Source organism: Drosophila miranda, chromosome XR (assembly GCF_003369915.1).
Source record: "Drosophila miranda strain MSH22 chromosome XR, D.miranda_PacBio2.1, whole genome shotgun sequence".
Taxonomy (NCBI): Eukaryota; Metazoa; Arthropoda; class Insecta; order Diptera; family Drosophilidae; genus Drosophila; species Drosophila miranda.
Window position 1 is genome coordinate 15,411,075 of NC_046674.1, and position 22,639 is coordinate 15,433,713.

General features: G+C 46.4%; 1 protein-coding gene and 1 long non-coding RNA gene across 6 annotated transcripts in view; one reads left to right on the forward strand and one right to left on the reverse strand.

Annotated features, from left to right (window-relative positions):
- Positions 1-247: 247 nt before the first annotated feature.
- LOC108153090 (DNA N6-methyl adenine demethylase) lies at positions 248-21,590 on the reverse strand. Of its 2 annotated transcripts, XM_017282870.2 has the most exons (7): positions 21,324-21,590; positions 20,805-21,102; positions 5,215-5,490; positions 4,825-5,140; positions 1,777-2,050; positions 1,381-1,661; positions 248-1,316 (listed from the first exon to the last, which is right to left on the reverse strand). In XM_017282870.2, exons 3-7 carry the CDS (start codon positions 5,406-5,408, stop codon positions 1,095-1,097), a joined length of 1,287 nt encoding a protein of 428 aa, XP_017138359.1. In that variant the 5' UTR covers positions 5,409-5,490; positions 20,805-21,102; positions 21,324-21,590; the 3' UTR covers positions 248-1,094. The 2 variants fall into 2 exon arrangements, with proteins under 2 accessions (XP_017138359.1, XP_017138360.1); XM_017282871.2 differs by lacking the exon at positions 20,805-21,102.
- The window catches only part of LOC117186367, a 39,501-nt gene continuing 17,132 nt past the window's right edge, over positions 271-22,639 (forward strand). Inside the window, exons 1-4 of one of the 4 annotated variants that reach the window (XR_004471467.1) lie at positions 271-357; positions 823-1,323; positions 1,394-1,700; positions 14,239-14,267. This is a non-coding gene — a long non-coding RNA (uncharacterized LOC117186367). Of the gene's footprint in view, positions 358-822; positions 1,336-1,393; positions 1,701-14,238; positions 14,640-22,639 lie in introns of those variants that run through there. The other 3 variants (XR_004471466.1, XR_004471468.1, XR_004471465.1) reach the window with 3 other exon arrangements.

Genomic DNA, 22,639 nt, shown 5'->3' on the forward strand with positions numbered 1-22,639 from the left:
GCATTTTTATCGTGAACAATAATGTTTATGTTTAAATGTTTATTTAGGCGTTTCAGACTTTAATTGATTTTTCCTTGTTTTATTTAAGTCTGTTGTTAATTTGAATTTAAAAAGCGATAGCACTAAAGTTGTTTTAATCGATATTCCATGTCATAGCTAGTGTGACCATTCATGTGATCGATATTTCTATCGATCGCTGTTAGAATTGTTCAACACTACTCCGCAGCAAGAACAGTTACACGCACGGTTTATTGTTTTCTATCAATTTTATTACACAAAATACATACAAATACAATACAATTAGTAATTCCAAAAAAAAAATTACTATCTACCCAAGTGGTTATTAATACACCAACAGTAAGTGCTGGCAGTGCGTCTGCATTCTTTGTACCCAGTCCCGCATTCAAAACATTCGCGGGCTACTACGCAGTACGACGACCCCGGCAGGCCCTAGCGCCCTCCCCTTACTTCTTCCACTAGTACATATTAATATTTAATCCGCTGCTGGCCCATTCCGAATGTCTGTCTGCTGCACCTGCCACTCCGCCAAAAAACCAAATGAAAACGTGCAATATAATAATCACTGGCATGTTCTGTTTGCGTATACATACATATTGCATATTTTTTGCATTTTTTTAATCAGTTTCATAAAAGTGATTTGAGCACATTCTTTTTTGTGTGTGTGCGCTTACATGAGTACCCCCATCCCATACCATCTCATCCCTATTCACCCATCTGCCCAACCGTGACCACAGTCTCCACCCCAGCTCAGTGGCTGATTTTATTATCAATTTTCATAACATTTTTTGCAAATTTTTGTAGCACCTGGTGGACAGATGGATCGGCATCGGCCCCGGCCCATTCATTGGTAGCCACGTCAACCGTCAGCACAGCCAATTACGCAAATTAAACAGATTGTTATCCTGTCCAGACAGGACCCCATTCCGTCCCGTCCCGTCAGTCCCGTCCGTCCCGTCGCATCCATCCCACGTCTACATCTCGTCCCCCGCGCGACCCCGGACAATATGACAAGCCAGGTGGCTTAATTGAATCAACGTGACATAATTACTTAATTAATTAAGTGCGCCCAACGGTCACACATTCAAATCGGCCATCATGTTGCGAAAATCATTCAGCGAGCCGTACATTTCAAAGTCCCCGCCCCCGCCGCCGCTGCCACTCCCGTAGACCTGTGCCTGGGCGTGGGAGCGCACGTGCGCCGGCCTGGGCAGCGTCAGCGGCACGGGCAGCAGCTCCGGCATCACCGAGTGATGGGTGATCAAGGCCTTCAGCGAACTAAACTCCTTGGTGAAGCCCTGCAAAGTAAGCGGATGGGTAATAATAAGTAATAACTCCATTACAAACGAATTTCATACGCACCTTGATTTTGTAGCCCCGCTGTGTCCTGAGGATCAGATAGTGGGCCACACGCGGTGATGGCGGCGGCACACGCAGCGACAAGGCAAAGCAGCCTGGCTTGGTGCTGCTCTGACGCACCAGGAAGGCGCCGGGACTCTGACGGGAGAGCACCTCCAGTGAGATCTCGCGCGGAATGCCCGCCTGGAACCAGGCGGCCCCCTTAAGCTCCTGCTGCTCGGCCAAGCTAAGGTTATCCAGACGCAGCGATCCATTGCCGGCGAACAGTTTTGGACTGGAATTAGCTGCAGATGTGTACGTGTGGGTGTGTGTGAGGAGAAGGGGTAAGTGAAACTTTCGGTTACTATTTCCTTTCCGACTAGGCCCCGGGCGGGCGGGCGGCCATGCTCCCTCACTTACCGCTGCATGTCTCCCGCAAATACTTCTTGTTGCCGGGCAGCTCCACCTGCAGGCGCTGTGTGGCCGTTTCCAGGGCGGTGAGCGATTGGCGACACGAGTCACCAAATTTACTGGCCACATACTTGTCCGGCTCGCAGATGGCCTCGTTCACATAGCCATCCGAAATGGTCTGCGATGAGCCCGAGTTCAACGAGGAGCCGCATGTGTTGTGCACCAGTGGGCGGCTGTCCTCGGTGCCCCGGAGCAGGCCAATGCCCATGGTGAGGCGCTTCACCTGCATAGAGGACAGAGCACGGAGGAGGATCAAATGAAAGGATTGGTTAGTTGGTTTGTTGGCCAAATGCTTCATTTTGCATGTTGCATGTTGTCTGACAATTTGGTAAAAGTTTTCGCATTGCTATAATGGCAATTTGGGATTGTTGTCTGACCAATATCAGAGCAGGTGCAGCGCCATTTGGGGATTGTTTAGTTGTTGTAGTTTCAGCTGTGCTTTTCCCCTGAAAACTAGCATTCTCCTAAGCCCCCGTCCCGTCCCCCTATAACTCCTTCTGCATCCCCCACACAAAGCCAGGAAACATCAAACACACTTTGGCTCTCACAAACCAGAACCGCAACATGGTACCGCCATCCCCTACCCCCCCCTTCTAATGTCCCAGATTGATGTGTAAAATTTTTGGTTACCAATAAAATGCTAACCAGTGTTTGCCACGCCCACGCCCCTCCCCCCCCCCACACTCACCCACTTTCGCCCACTCTCCAACCCCATTTAGTTGGCTTCTGCGGAAAATTACTTTGAAATGAGTTTGGTGCCTGAATTGAAAGTTTTCTGCCATTGGCGTTGGCTTCCTCTCTTCCTGCCTTCTGTGGGATTCCGTTTAAATTGTTTCCCATTGCGTTTTGTAATTAGCCGCCGAATCCAAAATGTGGGGCAAGTTATCAGCCATCTACCCCTCTCTAATTTGTGATAATTATGTTGATTTTATAGAGATGAAAGCGCGAGAGAAGTTTACTTAATAATGTGGCCAGCAGCCAGCGGATAGCGGCCAGCGGACAGCGGCTTAAATGTTATCTGCATTTAATTCTGGAGAACTTCTACTACGCGCAGTAGAAGGAATGATTAAGCTGCCCGTTGGAGCATTGTCTTTGCAATTGCATTGGCTAATTAAATTGGCACATTGGCGGCGACGGCGACGGCGACGGCACTTGGCTCTATCATTAAGTATGCAATCAGGACCGGGCCTCCTTTCTGAACAGAACGTCCTAATGCCCCCATTATGCTAATGACATTGGAAAGGACTCACGCATTATGCAAATCCAGTTGGGGCAGGGCAAGACAATGCAAGAAGTGCCACTTGCCAGACGCTCGAAGGCGCTTCAAGCTCCGAGAACTCGATGCTCGACAAATCCCCAACTATAAAGAATGCAACGGATGGGTGGGTGGTGCAGGCAAGGTATGCCTAGACAATGGGACAATAGACGTGTCTAAGTTGAGAGCAGAACATTCAGAACATTCAGAGCACTCTGGCATTTGATTTTCCCTATTCCCCATTCTCCTTGCTCTCCTTTCTCTCCTTTCTCTTATTTCTTTTTTGCTCCCTGGTGCTTCGTTATCTGTTGAAAACTTTCCACGTTGCCTACTTTCAGGCGCCGCCAGACAAAAGTTTCCCATTGTCCGTCCGTCCCTTCTATCTCTCTCTCTCTCTCTCTCTCCCTCTGTCTCTGTCTCTTAGGCCTATATACGGACCAGTGTACACGGTACAGGAGGGGAAAAACACGTGACAGCAATGGGACTGTCGGATGCATTTGCTGTTGCTGGTGTTGCTGCGATTTATGTGTCATAAAGTCAGTAAGTTAACGGCATTTGGCTGCCATTTGCCAGACATCTAGCATTGTTCTCTCACTACCTTTATGTCTCTCTCTTTCTCTATCGCTCTTTCGCTGCTAGGAGTGCACTGAGCGAAAAATTGAATATATTTTTTAACTTAAACTCTGTTAAATTTTATGAATATTTTTGCAATGAATGTACGAGTATACTCGCTCCCTAAGGGTTCATGGAAGGGAAAGACTTTGACTATTTACCCTCTACCATCTCTCTTGGGCCATATCTATAGGCAGAAATAAGAAGCTTTCTCTAGCTCTCAGTTTCTCTCATTTCTCTCAGTGTGCCTCTCAGTAAGCGCTGCTGCAGCTCCTCCTCCTCTGCTAACGGCGCGTGCCAAAGTGCCGTTAGTTGGAAAATTTGCATTTGTGCAAATTAATTTAATGAACTCTTTTTCGGGGCAGCTTGTTTAGTGGCAAACACTCTTTGGTCTTCCCTCTCCACTTTCCACTTTCCGCTCTCCGCTCTGCGCTCTGCGCTCTTCACTCTCCGCTCTTCACTCAGCAGCCTCGAGTGCGTCCACTACACGGAAAACTGTTGAGGGAAAATTGCATTTGATTGCGATTCAAGCAGTGCAATTTCCCCAAGTGCCTCAAATGTTACGGTAAAAGAGAGAGAGCCAGTCAACAGAACAGTGAATTCCTATGGAACCCAAGAATCCCAAAGGATTTTCCACCCATTATTTTTTCCAATTTTTACTCATTTCTCATTCCTGAAATGCTGTTGATGTTGTCTCAATTTGAAGGCTCCTCTCCTTTCCTCTCCTCATTTTGTTGTTTCCACTTAGCCATTTGCATTGCTTTGCCGGCATTTTCCGGCATTAAGTGCATCCCTAGCTAATGCTTCAATGGATTTCCGGATCCCCTTTCCCCATCTCAGCCCTCCCTGGCAAATCCACCAGCGTAAGCAGATTTATGCGCTCTGTGCAAAGTAATTTGCAAGCCATGAAAAAAATCATGCACAAAGAAACCTGGCAACAATACGAACAAGAAGGAATGCTCCCAAAGGCAGGTCCTGCTGCCTCATCCGGCTACTACTACCTCTACTAGGCTAATAGTTAATATTAACAAAAAAAAAAAATATACAAAAATAAAAGATTGATAAAGGAGCAGGAGTGGAGAATGGAGAACGGGGAATGGGGAATGGGGACTGTGGCACTGTGGACTTACCAGCGGCGGTTTATCAACCAAACGACGGCAATTATTCATTTCTGTGGGTGAATTATCCTCCTCGGAGCTGGGGGAGCGCGGCAGTTGCAGCTGATGCTGGTGCTCCTGCTCGGGCAGCTCCTGGGCATTGTGGTGGCTGTGCACCAGCTGCAGCTGCTCCACGTGGCGTCTGGGATGGTGCGGATGCGGATGCGAGTGCGTGTGCGACTGCGACTGCGACTGCGGACGCTGTGGATGCTGGTGCGGATGATGATGATGATGATGGAAGTAATGCTGCGGAGATGAATTCGTTGTCCCTGCTCCAGCAGCTGCCTCACTGTGGCAGTAAGCAAATGATTTCCACGAATTAAGTGAAGGCAAGGAAAGCTAGGGAAAATTACTTTTGCCTACCTGAAGATCTGCTCTGTGGCAACGGGCGACTTCTGGGCCGTCTCAATCAGCGTGGTCTCAGCCGTGTTCGATGACGACGATGACGCGGAGGAGGAGGAGGCTGAGGCTGAGGAGGAGGACGAGGACGATGTGAATGTGGCTGTGACTGTACTAAGCTGCGGTTCCAGGCGTAGCCGTATATCCTGCATGGCCATGAATATCGAAGGGCTCTTCAAATATATGTATATATATGTATATCCGTAGGACGCTGTTGTGGCTAGTAACCCTTTAGCGCATCTGTGGGGCAAGAGAGGTGTGTGCGTGAGTGGCTTGTTAAAAGTTCGTGCCACACTTGAGAACCCTTTCACCAAAAATATGAAACTTTTCGAAGCTCTTAAGGGGGCGAGAAACTTTACCCAACCTCTCGGTCACTTCTGGACCTTATGGTAATGCTCTGCTCCCTTCGTTTCTTTCCCTTCTTTTGCTGCTGATGATGATTTCTTGACTTATTTTTTCACAACAGCATTTTTCCTTCTTAAAAACTGAAAACTGTAAACTTTTGCCTTAAGCAGCATCCACTTTTGCTCAGGCCCTGGCCCTGGTCCTGGTCCTGGTCGTGGTCCTGGCCCTGTTCCCTGTTTAAGGCTTTAAGCCTTTACGAACTGCAAACTTTTTCAACCCACAAGTCTCCTTGCTTATTGAATCTCTCTGTTTCTCTACGAGATACTCGGATCCGTGCATGTAGTGTAGTGTTTGTCTGTGTGTGTGTGTGCTGTGTGTGTGTGTGCTGTGTGTGCTGGGTGTGTGTGTGCTGTGTGGTACTTGGGAGGAAACTTTTAATGCGATTTTAAGCCTTTTGCTATTAGTTTGCAAATTGTTTCCAGATTTTCAGCATATTAATTTTTAAAGCTTTTCCTTCAATGGTTTTTTGGGTCTTCTGGCTTGCGGGTTTCCAGCCAAGTGTCTCTTAATTGAAAGCCGAATGTGGGTTAAGGTTGAAAAAGACGAAGAGGAAGGAGAAGTCTGAAAAGGAGGCCTTAACTTTGCCCGAAGGTTTCCCACTTTTGTTCTGTTCTGTTGGCGCATCACTTTACCTACATTTAACGCTTCGCGAACAATGCAAACGAACGAAAGATCCTCCAGCAGACAAAAGAGATTGCTGCTGTTGCATGCAACAAAAGAACTGCCTGCCAACATTGAAGAAAGGAAAGACGAGTGCAAAAGGCAAGGGAAATCATTGTGCAGAAGTGTAAGAAAAGCAAACTGCAACACCCAGCGACAGTTGTGATGTTCTGTTCTGTTCTGTTCTGTTCTCCATCTGCATTTAACAAGTATACGCCATGCTGGCCGGGCATTAATTTGGCAAAGCGAAGAAGCGAAGTAACGACGAAACGAAGACTGGGGGAAGTCACAAATGTGCTGACATTTGCTGGCACTCCATGTAAAGTTCTGTAAAGTGTCAAAATAGCAACAAGAACTTTGTGTCTCTGCTTTCGGGGGGTGTGGTGTGGGCATGGCATGTCTCACATGTTAATTTAGCTTGTCATACACACAATGCATCACCATGTTGCAAAACTGTTGTACGTACAGCTCTAATAAGCTGCAAATACTCGTACGAGCAGACATAACCATAGCATACTCTTCTGGGTGTTTCCTCTGAAAGATGGAACTTTTGCAGGAGATGGAAATTTGTACATAGTTCCTTAACCTTTACAGATAGAGAGAGAGAGATAAAAGTAGGTTCCAGAACTACTTTCTTACCCCTTTCAGGCGAGACAGAGAAGACTTAGTTCTGTTTTTTTTGGCTCAAATCAAGTTAAAGTTTAGTTCAATAAATTTGAAAGCAAAAAAGTTTCCATTTTATTGCTATTTGTTTGGTGGTAAGCAAAAGTTCTTTTTATCTTCTCAAGGAAACAGAAAAGACATTGAAAATTACACAAGAAACAAGAACAAGTCGAAGGGTAAAGGAAATGCTAAGGAAACCCTTGCCCTAACTTAAGGTTGAACTTTTCTTCTGGCCCAATAGTTTCTGCGCTGACTCGCACTTTAATCCCCCAACTCCAACTCTCTCTCTCTCTAGATGGAATTGAAATTTACCTTTATGGAGTGTCTGTCTGTCGCCGTCTCGCCTTCTGTTATTTTGTCTGTCTGGCACCACCATATGACAACCTTCATATCCGCCATATCCCTCCACTTCCATTCCTCCACTATGTGTGCTTGTATTAGTTCTTATGAACTCTACTCCTCTTCCGCTGGCACATTTGCTTGTTAGTTTATTGAAATTGATATTATGGTTGTTCCCGTGGCCAACTCGTGTCTGGTCTGTCTGTCTGTCTGTCTGTCTCTCCCTTTGCTGTGTGCCGGCCCCGTTTATTTCTATTTTCGTACGAGATTTTGTTACCAAATTCATTGTTAAATCGTTTGGAATTGTTTTCCTTTTCGGCTGCAACTCTTAGAACTCTCAGACAGAGGACTCGCCCGACTGGATTGTCATATATGAAGTGTTTCTGTTTCTGTTTTTGTTTCTCATGTTTGCCGCTGTTACATGTTCCCACAGCGCTCTCTAGTGGTTCTGGTTCATATTTTTCGGTCTTTATGTCTTTAATGCGAAACCCCAATCGTTGGGGGCTCGTCGTGGCTTATGGGCTCGCTGACAAAGTCTTTAAAGCGCTTATGTCAATCAATGAGCGGCGACGCTGCAACAGTGCAACAGTGCAACAGTGCAACATGCGGCCAAAACGGATGTGGTTGCAGAAAACAACAATAGCAATCACAAACGAATGTCACAGCAGTCTTTGAACCTGGGTGGGCTCTGGCTCTGGCTCTTGGCCAACATGTGAATTGTGGTAATATGAATACCCCGTCAGACAGAAGACAGCAGACAGCAGACAGAACACAGCAGAAGGAGGCAGCGTGTGGTGGTGCCTCTGAAGAGCGAGAAGTAACGGTGCAACAACTTCAAATGTTGTAGGTGCGCCCAGGGGCAACAATGAGGCAACAATATTTAAAAGACACTCGACAATGGCAACAAGCCATCCGAGCCAGCAATGAGGCTCAAACGAAGTCTCAGAGAGGGCAGGGCGGGGCAGGACAGAGCAGAGCAGGGCAGGGCACAAAGGTGCAGAGAGGCACGACAAAACAATACCCGTATACCGGAGTATCTATCCCCATGTTGGAGCGCCACAAAAACAAACCTATCAGAAAATGTATGTAGCCATCAAAGCGAATGGAGATGGGAAATGGGTATTCGGAGCTGGGTGCTGGGTGCTCGGTGCTGTGGTTTCTGCTGCAGCGTGTGGCAGCCACGAATGCCGTTCAATTATGAATTATGCCAACAATTTCATTTGACATGTTTGCTGTCGGACCTCATCCTGCCAGAGCCCCTGCCCCACCCTGCCCTGCCCTGCCCTTCTGCTCCTCCTTCTTTCTGTTCCTCGTTCTGTCTGCTCCTCTTCGACTAATTAAATGCAGCTCTGTGGGGTCGATTTGTTGCGCTAATGCGCCTCTCGTAATTACACAAGAAATGGCGACAACGGCGACAACAGCAACAACAGCAACCACAGCAACAACGGTCGCAACGGCGGCAACATTCCAAGGCATTTAACTCATGCGCGAGAGAACGTTGCGTGTGTCAATAGAACAGTGAGAAATGCTTTGTAACCGTGCTGGAGTAGGAGTCGGAGATGGAGTCGGAGCTGGAGTCGCAGTCGCAGAAAGAGAACCTAGCCATTGGAGACCATGGTGGTGTCCAAGAACGCTCTAGAGGCACAGGCACAGGCACAGGGGTACAGGCATAGGCTCCTTGGCGTCGTGTCTATGTCCACATTTGGCATGTGCAACAGCTACAGCAACAACAATGGCTTCTTTGTTGTGACAGAGCTCCTTGTTGGCGTCGGCATTGCCTGCAATTGTACATTGACACCTTCTTGGCTTGGCTGTTGCTCTTCTGTTGGTCTTCTTTTTGTATATACCCTTTCTAAGGATATCATAACTATATATATTTGAAGCCACATATAACTAATGCTAACTATTATCATATTTTCGTAGATCCCCCCACATGTCTTTACAAAAGATATGCAACTTTCAAGGCTTTGTAGTATTATTAAAATCATCTGCTATAGGGAAAATAGTTCCTAAAAGAATTATCATATTTGTTGCTACACAACAGAGGAATCTAAAACGAAGATCTATCCCAAATGAATTCTAAGAAAATAATACCACAAATAATAGAACAATAGTTACTAAAATATGTTACGATAGTCCTCTCCGAGGAACCACCGAGGAGATCTACGTGAGGGTATTTACACCTCCGACTCCCCAAGAGGACCTACGTTTCTGTTCCTTTTTTGTGGGCATTTCTCTGGCGATGTACATGAAATTTATGTCGCCTAAAGTGCAACTCTGACAATGTGAGCTTGTAATTTGTTGTAGTTGTTGTTTCTGTTTCTGTTGCTGTTGCCTCTGCTGTGGCTGTTTTTTTTTGTTGTTTTTTGTGGCTTTGGTTGTCAGCACTTGGCCATGGCTATTTAATGATTGTGTCGTGCAAATACCAAAAGCAAAAATGACAAAAAGAAAACCATCGCGACTGCACAGAGAGAGAGAGAGAGAGAGAGAAAGAAACCCCACTCGGAATAAGCCAAAGTCAGCTGTTCCACAGCTACAGCGTGTAGTAGAGGTGGGAAAGGGGTACGTGGCGCGGGGCGGTGGACAGGTGAAAGGCGACACGGGGTGTGGCAACATCATGCAAATGTCACATGCAATCATAAATGCATATCGACATGCACAGGACTGTAATAATTTATACAAATATCTGCGGCTTTTGACTCCGCACTTGTCACCTTTTTGGCAGAGATGTCCCCAAGACCTTTTCCAGGAAGAGAGAGAGAGAGCAGAGGCCCCACTTGGCATCTGCATGCCAGGCGACAGTTCAATAAAAGTTATGCCATGCCACGAGATGATGACACAGTTTCCAAACACCTGGAAGGTGTCGTGGTTGCAGCTGCAGTTTGCGGAACTGGGGGAAGGACGGAACTTCACGGTGATGTGGAGATTGAAAAACTTTTACCTCGTTGACTGGGAAAATGAAATATGTTTTCGGAGACATTTTGAGGCATCATTCTTCATCTTCATCTTCATCCTTCGTTCGTTGGTTTTCTTTTTTTTTTCGGGTGCAGTATCAATAGGCAAACCGCTTTCCGCTTTCCTTTCCTAGCTGACTTTTCCAATTGCTTTGGGGATTTTCCGCAGTAAGTTTTGCCGTCATCCGAGCAGACAGGATAAAGTAAATGAAGATATCTGGATATAAGAATCTGGGGAATGACTTGCGGCGGCAACCGTTTCAATCGGCGGCAATCATCGGAATGCCAGTGGCAGGCAGGCACCAGGGCATGCCCCGGGGCACGCCTGCATTCCATTAATTAACAATTAGTGCCGTCAAACAGGGTCTGCCACAGAATGGGAAGAGTTGGAGTTCTTTTTTGATGTGCTGCGTCGTCGCTTTCCGGTGCACAAAATTGGATCCGAATAGCCCCATACGGTAGCTGCTGAGAGATCCGAGATCCGAGATCCGAGATCTGAGGAAGGGAAGAGCCAAAGCGAGGAGCATGGGCATCAATGCACACAATCAGTTGATAATGATGCGGCAACGCCTTCTGCAATTTCGAGCGTTAAGAGCAGAAAGTGGATAGCGGAAAGAGGGTTATAGCCAGAGATCAGAGCTAATGTCAAAGATGACAGCCACAAAGATGAAGAGGATGATGAAGAGCATGATGATTATGAGGCGGATGACGACTGACGACTGATGACTTGTGTAATAAGTGGAAAGAATCTTGTCTAGAAACAATAACTCGTTCCCGTCCCCGTCACCGTCCCCGTTCCCGTACCCATGCCCGAACCCGCACCCGAACCCGGCCTGGCTTTGAACTTGAACTTCAGTAGTTGTTGTTGCATGTTGCATGCCACAAAACACAACTTAATGATGGTTTCTCTGTCTCTCTCTCTCTCTCTCTCGCTAATCTTTCTCTCCTGTCTCTCTTGTGTCTCTCACCGATGGCTAGATCGCTTGGCTGAACTGCAATTGCGGCTCACTTGGCCGCTCTCTCGGTGGCTGCCTGGCTGCCCGCCTGCTCTGTGGCTCTGTGCGCCTGTTAACTTGGCCATGAAACATTCGCAGCTCGGCAGAAATTTCACAACCGGCATTGGGAAATCGCTGGAAGACGAACTGCAGCGCTGCAGCGCGGAAAAAAGTGAGTTGAAGCTGCATCGTAGGAGCTGCAGCAACAGCAGCAGCAGCAACAGCAGCTACGTGTTTTTCTTGTTTTCTTTTTGCTTTTCTGCTGTCGTTTTTTGTTTCCTTTTTCGGTTTGGATGTTGCATCTACGCGATCTCCGTTCTCGGTTCTCGGTTCTCGGTTCCCGGCTCTCGGATGTGGCTCTGTGGACTCTGTGGACTCCACTCCGTGGAAACTCGTTTCGCAACCATATTTGTGCGTGGCGGCGTCTTAACCGCAAATCCTTTTAGATATGAATTGAATTCATATATTATTTATGATCTGTTTATTTTTATTGTGCATGCCAGATGAACATCATAATGATGATTGGATTGAAGATTGTTTGGGATTGGAGTGGCCCCTGAATGCTATGCCTGTCTGTCTGAATGTCTGAATGTCTGAATGTCCGGCTGTCTGTCTCTCTGTCTGTCGGTCTGTCGGTCTGTCTGTCTGTCTGTCAGAAATGAGAAAACTTCTAATTGGAATTGCTAATCAAGTTGGGCAATTTTCGATCGGTTGTCTGGATTTCGCCTGTCTCTGGGAAGTGTTTTCTTGTAACTCTCGTACCCTCCCCTCCCCAATTCCGAGCTGCCTGTTTTGCCCTTAAAGTGGGTTAAGTGGAAGCAAATTCCACGATCAATGGATCATTGATTGCAAATTGAAAAGACTACTGGCTACTGGTTGATGGGTTAATGTTCCCCTTAATGGGATCGAACATTTATGTACTAAAAAGTTCTTTAATTTGGCTCTAGTTTAAGTGCATCTTCCAGGGAAAATTCAAATAAATGCTGTACCTATTAGGTATGTACATAGATCGCCACATTCCTAGAGTTTCGTAACTTCTCTACTCTTTGTTTTCGAGTCTGGCAACCTTGGTCTCCATTTAAGGCCCTACTTTCAGGTCTGCTCCTTCGCCTCGTGCCACCAAAAATATCTCCCCACTTTTAGGCGCTATTCTTAGCGGACAATATCCAGTTCAGCGGCGCCCCACACGATGATGCTGGAAAGTAAATCTTCTGTGCTGCCTTGATTGTGCCCCAGCTCTTCCTCCAGCGCGCTGCCCGCTGCCCGCTGCCCGCTGCCTGCTGCCTGCTGCCTGTCAGGCTGTTGCCAGCAGAACATGGCCTTAATAGTTAGCCATGTACATACGTGAATATATGGCTCATGCGAGTGGCTCATACTCGTAGTCTCGTCGCTCTTCGCTGGTTATTACAATTATTATTGTAGTTGACATGCGGCTCGACGGTGACAGCGAGCAATTTAGGCGGCGGCGCTTCGCAGGGAGACGGAGAGAGAACGTTTGCCTGGGAACGTGCTCCTGTACCTGTACGTACGAGTATTCCCCAAAGTGGCAACACAGCAACAGCAACAGCAACAAGAGAGTCGAAAAAATATTTTCAAAGCAATTAGACCGACAATTGAGTGGAAAAGTGATCGAACGCAGCATCGAAACTATCCCGGTAACGGAACGGAACGGAACGGAACGGAGGCAGATACTTCAGTGCACTTCAGTTTGAAGTTACTTTGGATTGGAGATTGGAGATGCTTTCTAAATGGATGGATGGGATGGAATGGGATGGAATGGGGAAGCCGCCACTTGAAAGTTAAGAGCCTTCCGGCTCAATTTTTTTGAACAGTGTGAAATGCCACTTTGAGTGACGGCTTCAAATGTATCCCCCTCATGCTCCATGCCCCATGCCTCATGTCCCTCTTTAAACGCACTTTTCTCACTCTCTTTGCTCTCTTGTCCCTATTTTTCCCACTCTCTCTCATTCACTAATATATTTCATTAAAAAAGTAAGGGAAAATGAAGCCCGTACAAAGTTTTCAACGTAAGTGTGGAATGCAATTAAAATGCAACTACCAAAACGGATTATAGCAAACATACGAGTGCTACGAGTATATGCATATGTATGTGTAGTATATTCAGGATCTGTTCCGACCAAGTACTTAGCATACAGAGAGGGAAATTCCAAGGAGAAAGGGAGTCAGAGGGAGCGGATAAAAAGCAAAAGCGGAAGCTTCGAACAAAAAAAGGGATGGAAAAAAGAAACGTTAAACAGTTTAGCGGCGCTTTCCTGTGCTCTGCTTTAATGATAATGAAGATTATGCTGCTGCTTGTGGCATGTGGCAGGAGGCAGAAGGCAGATTGCAGAGAGAGAGAGATGATGTGCATGTGGATGCAGATGATGTGTTGGCGCTAAAGTTGCATGATAATGCTGATGCTGATGCTGCTGCTGGCGCTATAATGAAATTGTTGCTGAAGCGTTGGTTTGGAAAAGTGCAAAAGCTGTAGCCAAAGCAGCAGCAGCACCAGCAGAAGCTGCTTGTGGGTCTTTATATGTGTGTACATTTATTTGTGCCTGCTGTCCACACATCTGCACTTGTATCTGCGTATCTGCGTATCTGTGTGTGCTTATATCTGCGAGAACGTGTGTGTCTGCATGACTTCAAGTGGCTCTTAACGGGAACCGCTTTGCATTGCATGCTACAGATGGAATTTTTAAGCTCTTTCCCTAGCTTGGGGTACAATAAATGTCAGCTGAAATTTGTGGCAAAGTGGCAGAAAGCAAAGCGTCTGAGTGGCCAGAGGGTGGCTATAGTTTCCAAGGGCCTGGGGGACAATATACAATATTTGTAATTTAATTTAAAAGGGAACCGCTTTAAAGAAACTTCAGGAAAGGGTATCCATAGATCGTTGCAATCTTCCACTTATTTATCTTCCTACTCGTTTTTTGCAACCTTCGTAATTTGTTGTTGTTATTTTTTTTTTGCAGAGATTCGCGAGAGGAACTGAAGGAATGATGTAAACAAATTTCAAAGAAAACAATTTGGATAATTACATTATTTTGATGAAGAGTTACAGTTATTACAGTGGCTACAGGATGATGGCCAAGAGAGTAGCAGGGATGCGGAGGGTATGGGATTTGAGCTGAATGATGGGCTAAGACATGAGGAATGGCATAGGCAAAGGGGGATCTCGACGAGCGTGGACGACGATGATACTGATGAACTGATTTACATCGTTGTGTGGTCGTTTGTTTCGTGAGTTACGAACGATACAAGCACCAGGTATATCCCGAGTTACGATGGGATAATTGTAGGATGCAACATCAGCAGCAGCAGCAGCAGCATGCCATGCAAATGAGAACGTGCACGAGAGCGAGAGAGCGAGAGGACGAGGCAACGAGGGAACGAGGACGAGTGCTTAACCCCATTTTCGGGGTCCAATCATAAAACATATTTGGTTTAATTATACATTCCAACTGGTTTCGCATCAGCATCTCTCTGTAGCCATCTTCGATCTTTGGCTTTTGGCTCAAAGCAAACGCAATTGCATTTCAGCCTGGCCAAAAGGCATTGACTCACAATAATAGTCAGGCAATAACCGCAGGCTTTTGCCAATAACTGCAGCAGCACCAGCAACAGCAACAGCAGCAGCAGCAACAACAGCAAAATAGTAGCATTTTCATGATGGAGGCCAAAGCGTTTCCATTTGGCCGACTTACACCTGCCTCTCGACTGCTGTTGCTGCTCTCCCCTGAGGGGGGGCTCTCCCCCTGCCACATCTCTCTGCCACATTCAATGTATTCAATTATTATTATAAGCCATGGTCCCGGCCCCGGACCCTGCCCCGCCCAATGGCTGAACCTCCCTCGGGCTGATGGAGCCCGAATCCCAATTGAAATTGATTTGCCGAAAATGCTCGGTGAAAATTGCCGGGTTGCCGAGGTAGAGGCGGAGCGATAGCTAGGAAAACGGTCGAAACAATTTCCCAGCATTTACATAATTTTCTTTTGTTGCAACATTTTGTAATGTAAACTCTGGTGCCGCTGCTGCGGCTGCTGCTGTGGCTGTGGCTGCGGCTTCTTCTGGCCAGGGTCTATCACATTTTGGCCGGCTGATGCTGAGGCTGTGGCCTGCCTGTGTTGGCATCTCTGCGGTTTTCACTTGGCTCGTTACGCTTTTGATTTTTCCAATGAATATCGTTAGCATTTCATTAAGAGGCGGCGATATTGCGGTTGCCCCACTGTGACTCCTGGCTCCTGCCTCCGCCTCCGCCCGCCGCCGCCCGCCTCCTGCTTCTTTGTGCTTCCCTTCCTAATCGTAAATATTTCGTGTAAATATTTATACATTTGTTGGACTTCTTGTTCTGGATACTCGGGGGCATACGAAGCCCATAAACATGTCGATAAAGAATCCCGAAGCAGGTTTTTGTGTGGTGTCCCAGGTTCAGTTCGAGAGTTCCAGTTCCCTCTTGAAGTCTCTGTAGCTGGGATTCTCTGCTCTGGATTCCCATGATGAACTCTTGGCATCTCTCTACTCTTCGGTAGGATTCTCCATCTCCATCTCCATTCCCCCGCCTTTGTTCCTGTTTTCTGGGGATCCAGCTGCCCCATCGGCTTCAGCTTTTGATTGTCTTTTAATTAAACGACAGACGGAATACAATAAAAAAAGAATGCTCGAAACGGGTTTCATTAATTTTCATTGCCCTCCGACTCCGATTCCCCGATTCCCCGATTCCGACTGCGGAGAGACTCCAACTCCTGCTCCTGCTTTGGAGTAATTTCAGTTCCCACTCCCATATATCTTCTACCTGTCCGTCAGTTTGTTGTTTGCTTTATGGCTGTCAAATTTGCTGCTTATCAGCGCTTTATCTACATCTCTGGCTGTCGTCTCTCTGTCAACATCTACGACTTTATAGCAGGGGCTTAGGGCTGCGGTCTTTCGCTCTGGGGTCTTCGGTCTCTTGGTCTCTGCAGCTCTAACTGCGAATGCATTTCCATTTCCACTTCCCCTGCCCCTTGACAGACTTATCTTATTAGAGCAAACGAAAATGCAACCCACAAAATACTTACTCGGAAAATACCTTTAATTGGATGCAATTCCTCTGATAAAGTTGAGGTTTTCTTCGAGTGGGTAAGCAAGCAAGTGATAAAATTGGAATTTAGTTGGAAGTTTTATTGCTCGAAACTTTTGTATTTCTTTTTTCACAGGGATGGAGAGGCAAAGGCATTCATTCTTTTTATTGGTTCACAGAAAACGAAGTCTTTGTGATTCCTTGGAGTGGCACAAATGGGAAGTTTTTCGGATTAGAAAGGAGTTCTGTTTTTCAAAGAAATCTTAGAATAAATAGCTTAATAATTAAAATTCATAAAACGAAGAAGATTAATTTTCAACTATTTCTGACAGCTGTCTATATTTTTTTTTTCTCTTTTTCCATTTCTCTCTTTATTCTATTTCTTGAGGGTGTTTTCTTTAGAGTATTATTTATTTTTTGGAGTATTCCTCAAAGGTTTTTGAGATCATCTCTAGAGGAATTCGAACATCATTTGAACTCCTTCCCCTGCTTCCTCTGTTTAATTTGTTCGAAATTAAAGTCACGCCGTTGATATAATGCCACTCTATTATGTGACAGACACACTGAACGATCTCCGTATTTTGTAGTTCTTCGCTGTGGCAGGAGTACGAGTCGCTAGTATTTGTGAGATTTGTAGTTCCCGCAGTCGTTTACCTTAATTCCCCTGTCCAAATTGCTATTTATATGCAGCGCCCTCGCTTTTAATTTGCACTGCAAATCACGAGTCGCGGGACCCCAGGCCCAGAAGTAGAGCCACCAGCCACCAGCCACCAGCCAACAGCCAACAGCCACCAGCAGCTCCTACGATGGAGTGGAGTGGAGTGGAGTAGTGCTAGTACTCCTCCTGCAGTTCAATCTACCCCGCGGCCCCCGAGTGCTGAGAGCCTTGTGGCAATCGCCAAACAAAATCAACAGGTGGCGCGCATATTTCAACATGCGGCTGCCAGGCAAACCGAGCGAAATATCAATAAAAATGCCATTTGTTGCGATTGTGCCATGCCACGGAATAACCAACAGCCAGAGAGACCTACGACTGGCGACAGCAGAGTGGGGCCGGGGGGAGACTCGAGACTCCTTTCGAGGCTGAGCTGAGAACCTGGCAGCCGCCACACATAGATAATTTCCTTCTGCGGACCACTGACTCGCAAACACCAGCCAACAGGCACTTGCTCTTTTGATGATATTTCTGGCCGAGTCAGTGTCTCTTTTTTTAAGTTTTTTTTAAGTTGGTTTTTTGTTGTTGTTTCTGTTTTTGGCTTGCTTTAATTTATTGGCCACACTTTGCCCGGCTGTTGATGTTGCTGTTGCTGATGCTGTTCCTGCTGCTGCTGCTGCTGGTGCTGGTGCTGCCTCTGTTGCTGCTGCATTTAAACGACAAGTGTTGCAAATAAAAAGGCAAAAATTAAAGCGGTGCAAATTAGAGACAGCGAAGAGGGGGTAGGGCAGGGGAGGGGAGGGGCAAGCGAATGAGCAGCAAAACCAAATCGACAACAAGCGGGGACGTCAACACCAGAGGGTCCCCGAGACCCAAGTTTCCAGCTAAAAAACTTGTTTCCAGCTAAAAAAAATAACTATTAAAGAAGAAATGAAGGATGACTTTGGGGTGGCCGGCACTGTGGATACTCTTACGCGGATTGCCATTGCCACTACCATGACGTACATAGAAAATAGTGCTACGATTTTTATATAACATGCAAAAGCTATGAACAAAAGTTTCGCTTGGGCTACATTTGAGGCTAAAGAGATGCACTTTTAGGAACACAGATTTTTCTTACGATATGATATAGTGGTGAGGCTGTCTGCAGCAATATAAAATATCCTTTGAAGTGTCTTTCAGATGAAAAACCGGGAATATTTCTCTTTGAAATGTGAATTCATCATATTTTCTGGAATCGATTGACTTCCTCTTCGTTGGAGTTTTCATTGTTTTCAGTCTACCTACCGTTAATCCTTGTATTCTCTTCAGAATTCTCTACAGAATGCTGTATGAAACTCTTTATTGCCCTCAATGCAAGCATCTTTTCAAGATCGTAATACTCCATTAAAAGGGTACACAAATCCCCCCGATTTGTGTTGTTGCTGCTTTTAAGGGGGGTGGCGTGGGGTGGGGAGTTTCTGTTTCTTTTAGTAATGTTGCTATTGCTGTTGGTGTCGTTGTTGGTGTTGTTTCTGTTGCTTTTGGTGTTGCAGCAAGTGAATCGCTGCGGTTGCTTAATAAAGGCAACAAGGGCGGGTGGGCCCGTGGTGCCACAGTGGGGTTAACATCAGCGCCAAAGGCCAAAAGTGTTGGCAATGCAAACAAACAAACAAACAAACAAAAGCGTTTCTCTCTTTCTCCTGTTTGTTTGTTGCTTTTTCTCCTTGCAACATGTGTAGTTTTTGTTGCTGCTGTCGCTTCTGCTGCTCGTGCAAAAAGACTGCTCAAAAATGAAGACATGAGCAAAGGCCGAGAGGCAGAGCCAAAACCAGTGCCAGTGCTACTACCAGTGCAACAACAGCACTGCCGACCTTCTTTTGTACTGCTATGGGGCTGCCACACACATAATTGCTATGGCAACAGAGTCGGCTAACGAGTTGGGTCTGATGGGGGGGGGAGAAGGGAGGGATGTGCTCCGGGCGGGGCTGCCGAGGAGGAGGAGGAGGTCGCATCTCTCGGCTGACAGTTGAGAAATTAGAACGGTTTTTGTCTCTCAAATCACATGCACGTGTTGCTCCAGAGAGTCTTCTCCTCCTCCTCAGCGAGAGATCTTCTCTCCGTTCAAGTCTCTGTCTCTGTCTCTGTTGCTGCTGCTGTAGCTGAATGATTGGCGGCTGTTGCAGGTGCGTGGCTGCAGCTGAAGCTGCCCCTGCGTCGGCCCCTGCCTTGTCTACTCTTGTCATTTCGGATGCTGCTGATGGGCCTCTGTCTCCCACTGCTGCTACTGGTGCTGCCCCCAGTAGAGCTACTGCTGCTGTTGTGTAAGGTCAGGCCTCTTCCAAACCCCCTCCTACCCCTCCCTTTCAAGGCTGGTTTAATCAACGCAGTAATTTCGGTTTTTTCTATACCCTTTACGCAAAAGGGCTAGATGATTTTGGCTAGATGTTTGCGAGGCAAGAGGTTCCCTCTTTGCTCTTGCGACCGTATAAAGTATATAGAATGGATCTAGCCATGCCTGAAGACAGTATCTTAGACTTGTTTTCATCTGAATTACCATTACCATATAGAATCTCCCAGATAAAAGACCTTCTTAGGATCCCACGATCTGCAGACTACACCCGCATCTACACTTTCTTTCTTGATTTGGCTGAGCATCATCTTCCCTCTCTGCCAACTAAATGATTTTAATGTCTGTCTGTTTGCACAAATCTTCATCGTCTGCGTTACTGTTGTTGCTTTTCCTGCTGTTGTTGTTGCCGCGGCTGTGGCTGTGGCTGATGTTGCAGTTGTCATGTTTTGTTTTAAAGTTTCCCTCATGAGTTGCATATTCGATTACACCCAGACACTGGCACTGGCACTGGCACAGACGCAGGCGGAGCCTGGGCCAGAGGCTGCCCTCGCGGGGCCCCTCATTGAAGGTTTGTTTAACCAATCTGCGTAGGTGGACATTGGCGCATGTTGTTGTTGCAGGTTTGTTGCTGGTTTTGTAGCACTACGTGATTGCTGGTTGTTGCCGTTGATTATTGCCTTTCGCGGCACGCATATAAATCTCAGTGTTTAAATCTCCAGTTAAACTTGTAAATTAAAACCTTAATGAGTCTGGTATGGGGTTTGGCTCGGGCCTGGGCCTCGGCCTCGGCCTCGGCCTGGTCTCTCTGCGGCTCTGCGGCTCTCTGGCTCTGTACCATGCTGTGCAACATGGTTACTCGGACTGGGGTGTGATTTATGCTGTTCACGAGCACTTTAAGACATCGAAGCATTTGCGGAGAGGGGGCTGGGGGATAATCTCTAGCCAGAGATTTGAGCATACATATTTCTGGTAATTCCATTCCTTCAATTGTTTTGCACTCCTCCACAGACGGCAGACAGCAGCCAGCAGCCAACAGCCGGTGGAATGGCGTGTTCGTTTCTTATAAGATCTCCAGCAATTAGTTGGGAGTCCGAGTCCCACCACACACCACACACCACACACCACATATGCCTCACTACCAGCGGAACCCGCACTCTTGTCGATGGCTCTCAAATGATTTCTTTTGGCTAATTAATGGCCAGTGAATATTCTCACGCTTCTCGAGAGAAGAAAGAGACAGACAGACAGACAGACTGGGACGTGAATGAAGGATGGGGGGGGAGATGGAAGGAGAGAACAAGTTCTCTTTGCTGCTGGCCAACAAAGTGTAACAATCAGCGACTTCCTCAATTTAATTTGCATATTTTGTGCCTACCCAGCGCGGCTTGATTAATTTCCACTGTCTCGGGCGCTTAGATTTAAACAGATTTCATAATTATTTAATGATGTTTAAACATACATACATACATAGTAGATAACATGCTCGTACTCGTACCTTATTTAAATGGGGGGAATGGGATTGTGCAATGGGAGCGACTTCCATCCGATTGGAAAAGTGTCCACAAATGCCAGCAACAGTAACAGCAACAGCAACAGCAACAGGTTGCACAGTTCAAAGCTTCGAATGGAAAGGTCACTCGGCCAGGCCCAAAACGAATGTGTATGAATCTTTGAGTCTTTGTTCAATGATCTTTGCAGGAAGATTGATTTTTGGGAATATTGGGTAACATTTAAATCCACAATCCACCTATGCGTTTTTCGGTTGCTTTAAATTACACAATTTTTATTCGAAACTACAAAGAAAAGATAAACAAAAAACGTCACTTTTTGTTGAGGATCTTTGTTTAAATACTTATTTTTGTAAATATACTGGAAGATTTTTGATTAAATTAAATGATTTGATTATTTTTTGAATTGTCTATAATTATTATAAAAATTTGAAAAGTATTTTGATCTGCAGAAATACAAAATGCTATCATTTATGGTGCGACTATTTCCTATTGAATGCACACACTTTTTGGACTATTACGAAATCATCGCTGGCTTCTCTGGCACTCTCTATAGATCTGACGCTCCGCTCCGCTCAAACTCGAACTCGTACTCGTACTCGCACTCGCACTCGTACTCGTATGGCAGTGCAATTGAGCACTGTGGTACAAAAAATATCCCACTATCCACTCGAATCACGACGGCAACACACGACGCGCGATGTGAGGCTGTTGCTCCGACGACGACGTTCGCTTCCGCTGGCTCAACGCAAACGACTAAAAAAGGCCACATAAATTTTGATGCACATTCAATAGGCCAGGCCAGGCCGGGCCGGGCCAGGCCAGGCCAGGCCGTGCCGGAGCTCAGAGGCAGACACACAAGCAGAGGCAGTGGTAGTGGCAGAGGCAGAGGCAGAGGCAGAGGTAGTGGATGTGGATGTGGCAGTGGCAGCGGCACAGAGCAGCTGTAGCGGCGGCAGCAACAACCAGTTTCCTTCCATTCACACGGACATTGTTTGTGGAACTCAAGTGTGCGGAACTACATACGTTCCTCACTCGGCATTCCAGCATCCACATGGCTCGTTTACGACCTGCCTCGCTTTCTTATCTTTTATGATAACAGTCTCGCTTTTTATGGCATAGGGGAGTCGTGGTTCCTGGTTACTGGTAGTACTGCTCGTAGTTTTGGTTGGAGTTGGAGTCCAAGTCGGTTCAGGGAGTTTCATAATTTTTAATGCCCACTTCTTGGGGCATGTAATTGATAATTTCTACTATTTCTTGGTGCTTCGTTTGGCTTAATTAATTGATGGCTCTATCAGGGTTAGTGCTCTAGACAGAGGATGATGGTATTCATGCTCGTAAAGAGGTGTGTTTAACTCCCAACTTTGCTACTCTACTGCTCTGCTGTTCTGCTGTTCTGCTGATGAGGAGGCAGATATGTACACAGCTCCGGCTCTCTCTCTGTTAACGTAAATGTGGGGCTGGTGGGTTGATTTTTACTATTGTTGGGCACGGATCTTTGGTCCTAATTGAGCGGAGGAAATTATAGTTCAAGTTAAGATGCAATTGAATGGGCATTCGGATGAGTGGTGTTTCAATAATTGATGGTAAAACATGCCGATGCCGGGTATCGTTAGCCTTTCAGTTTTAGATGTGGATGTGGGTGTTTAATCACAGGTTTCCTGTGTGGAATCTATGCCACTTTGGTCCAATACGGAATCAGTTTAAGAACTGTCTGAATCCTCCTGTCGAACCATAAAAAAAGGTACCTCTGCCTGAGAATTGGATAGTTCTCCCTCTGAATCTCTATACCATTCCCATTCAGACACAACTTACATTTTTC

Bases quoted from the DNA above. Each gene is read 5' to 3' on its own strand.
- LOC108153090 (XM_017282871.2), bottom strand. From the start codon at position 5,408: ATGGCCATGCAGGATATACGGCTACGCCTGGAACCGCAGCTTAGTACA. The intron at 2,051-4,824 runs GTAAGTCCACAG...TCCTCTATGCAG, and splicing joins TGGTTGATAAACCGCCGCTG to GTGAAGCGCCTCACCATGGG. The intron at 1,662-1,776 runs GTAAGTGAGGGA...ACACATCTGCAG, and splicing joins TTTGCGGGAGACATGCAGCG to CTAATTCCAGTCCAAAACTG.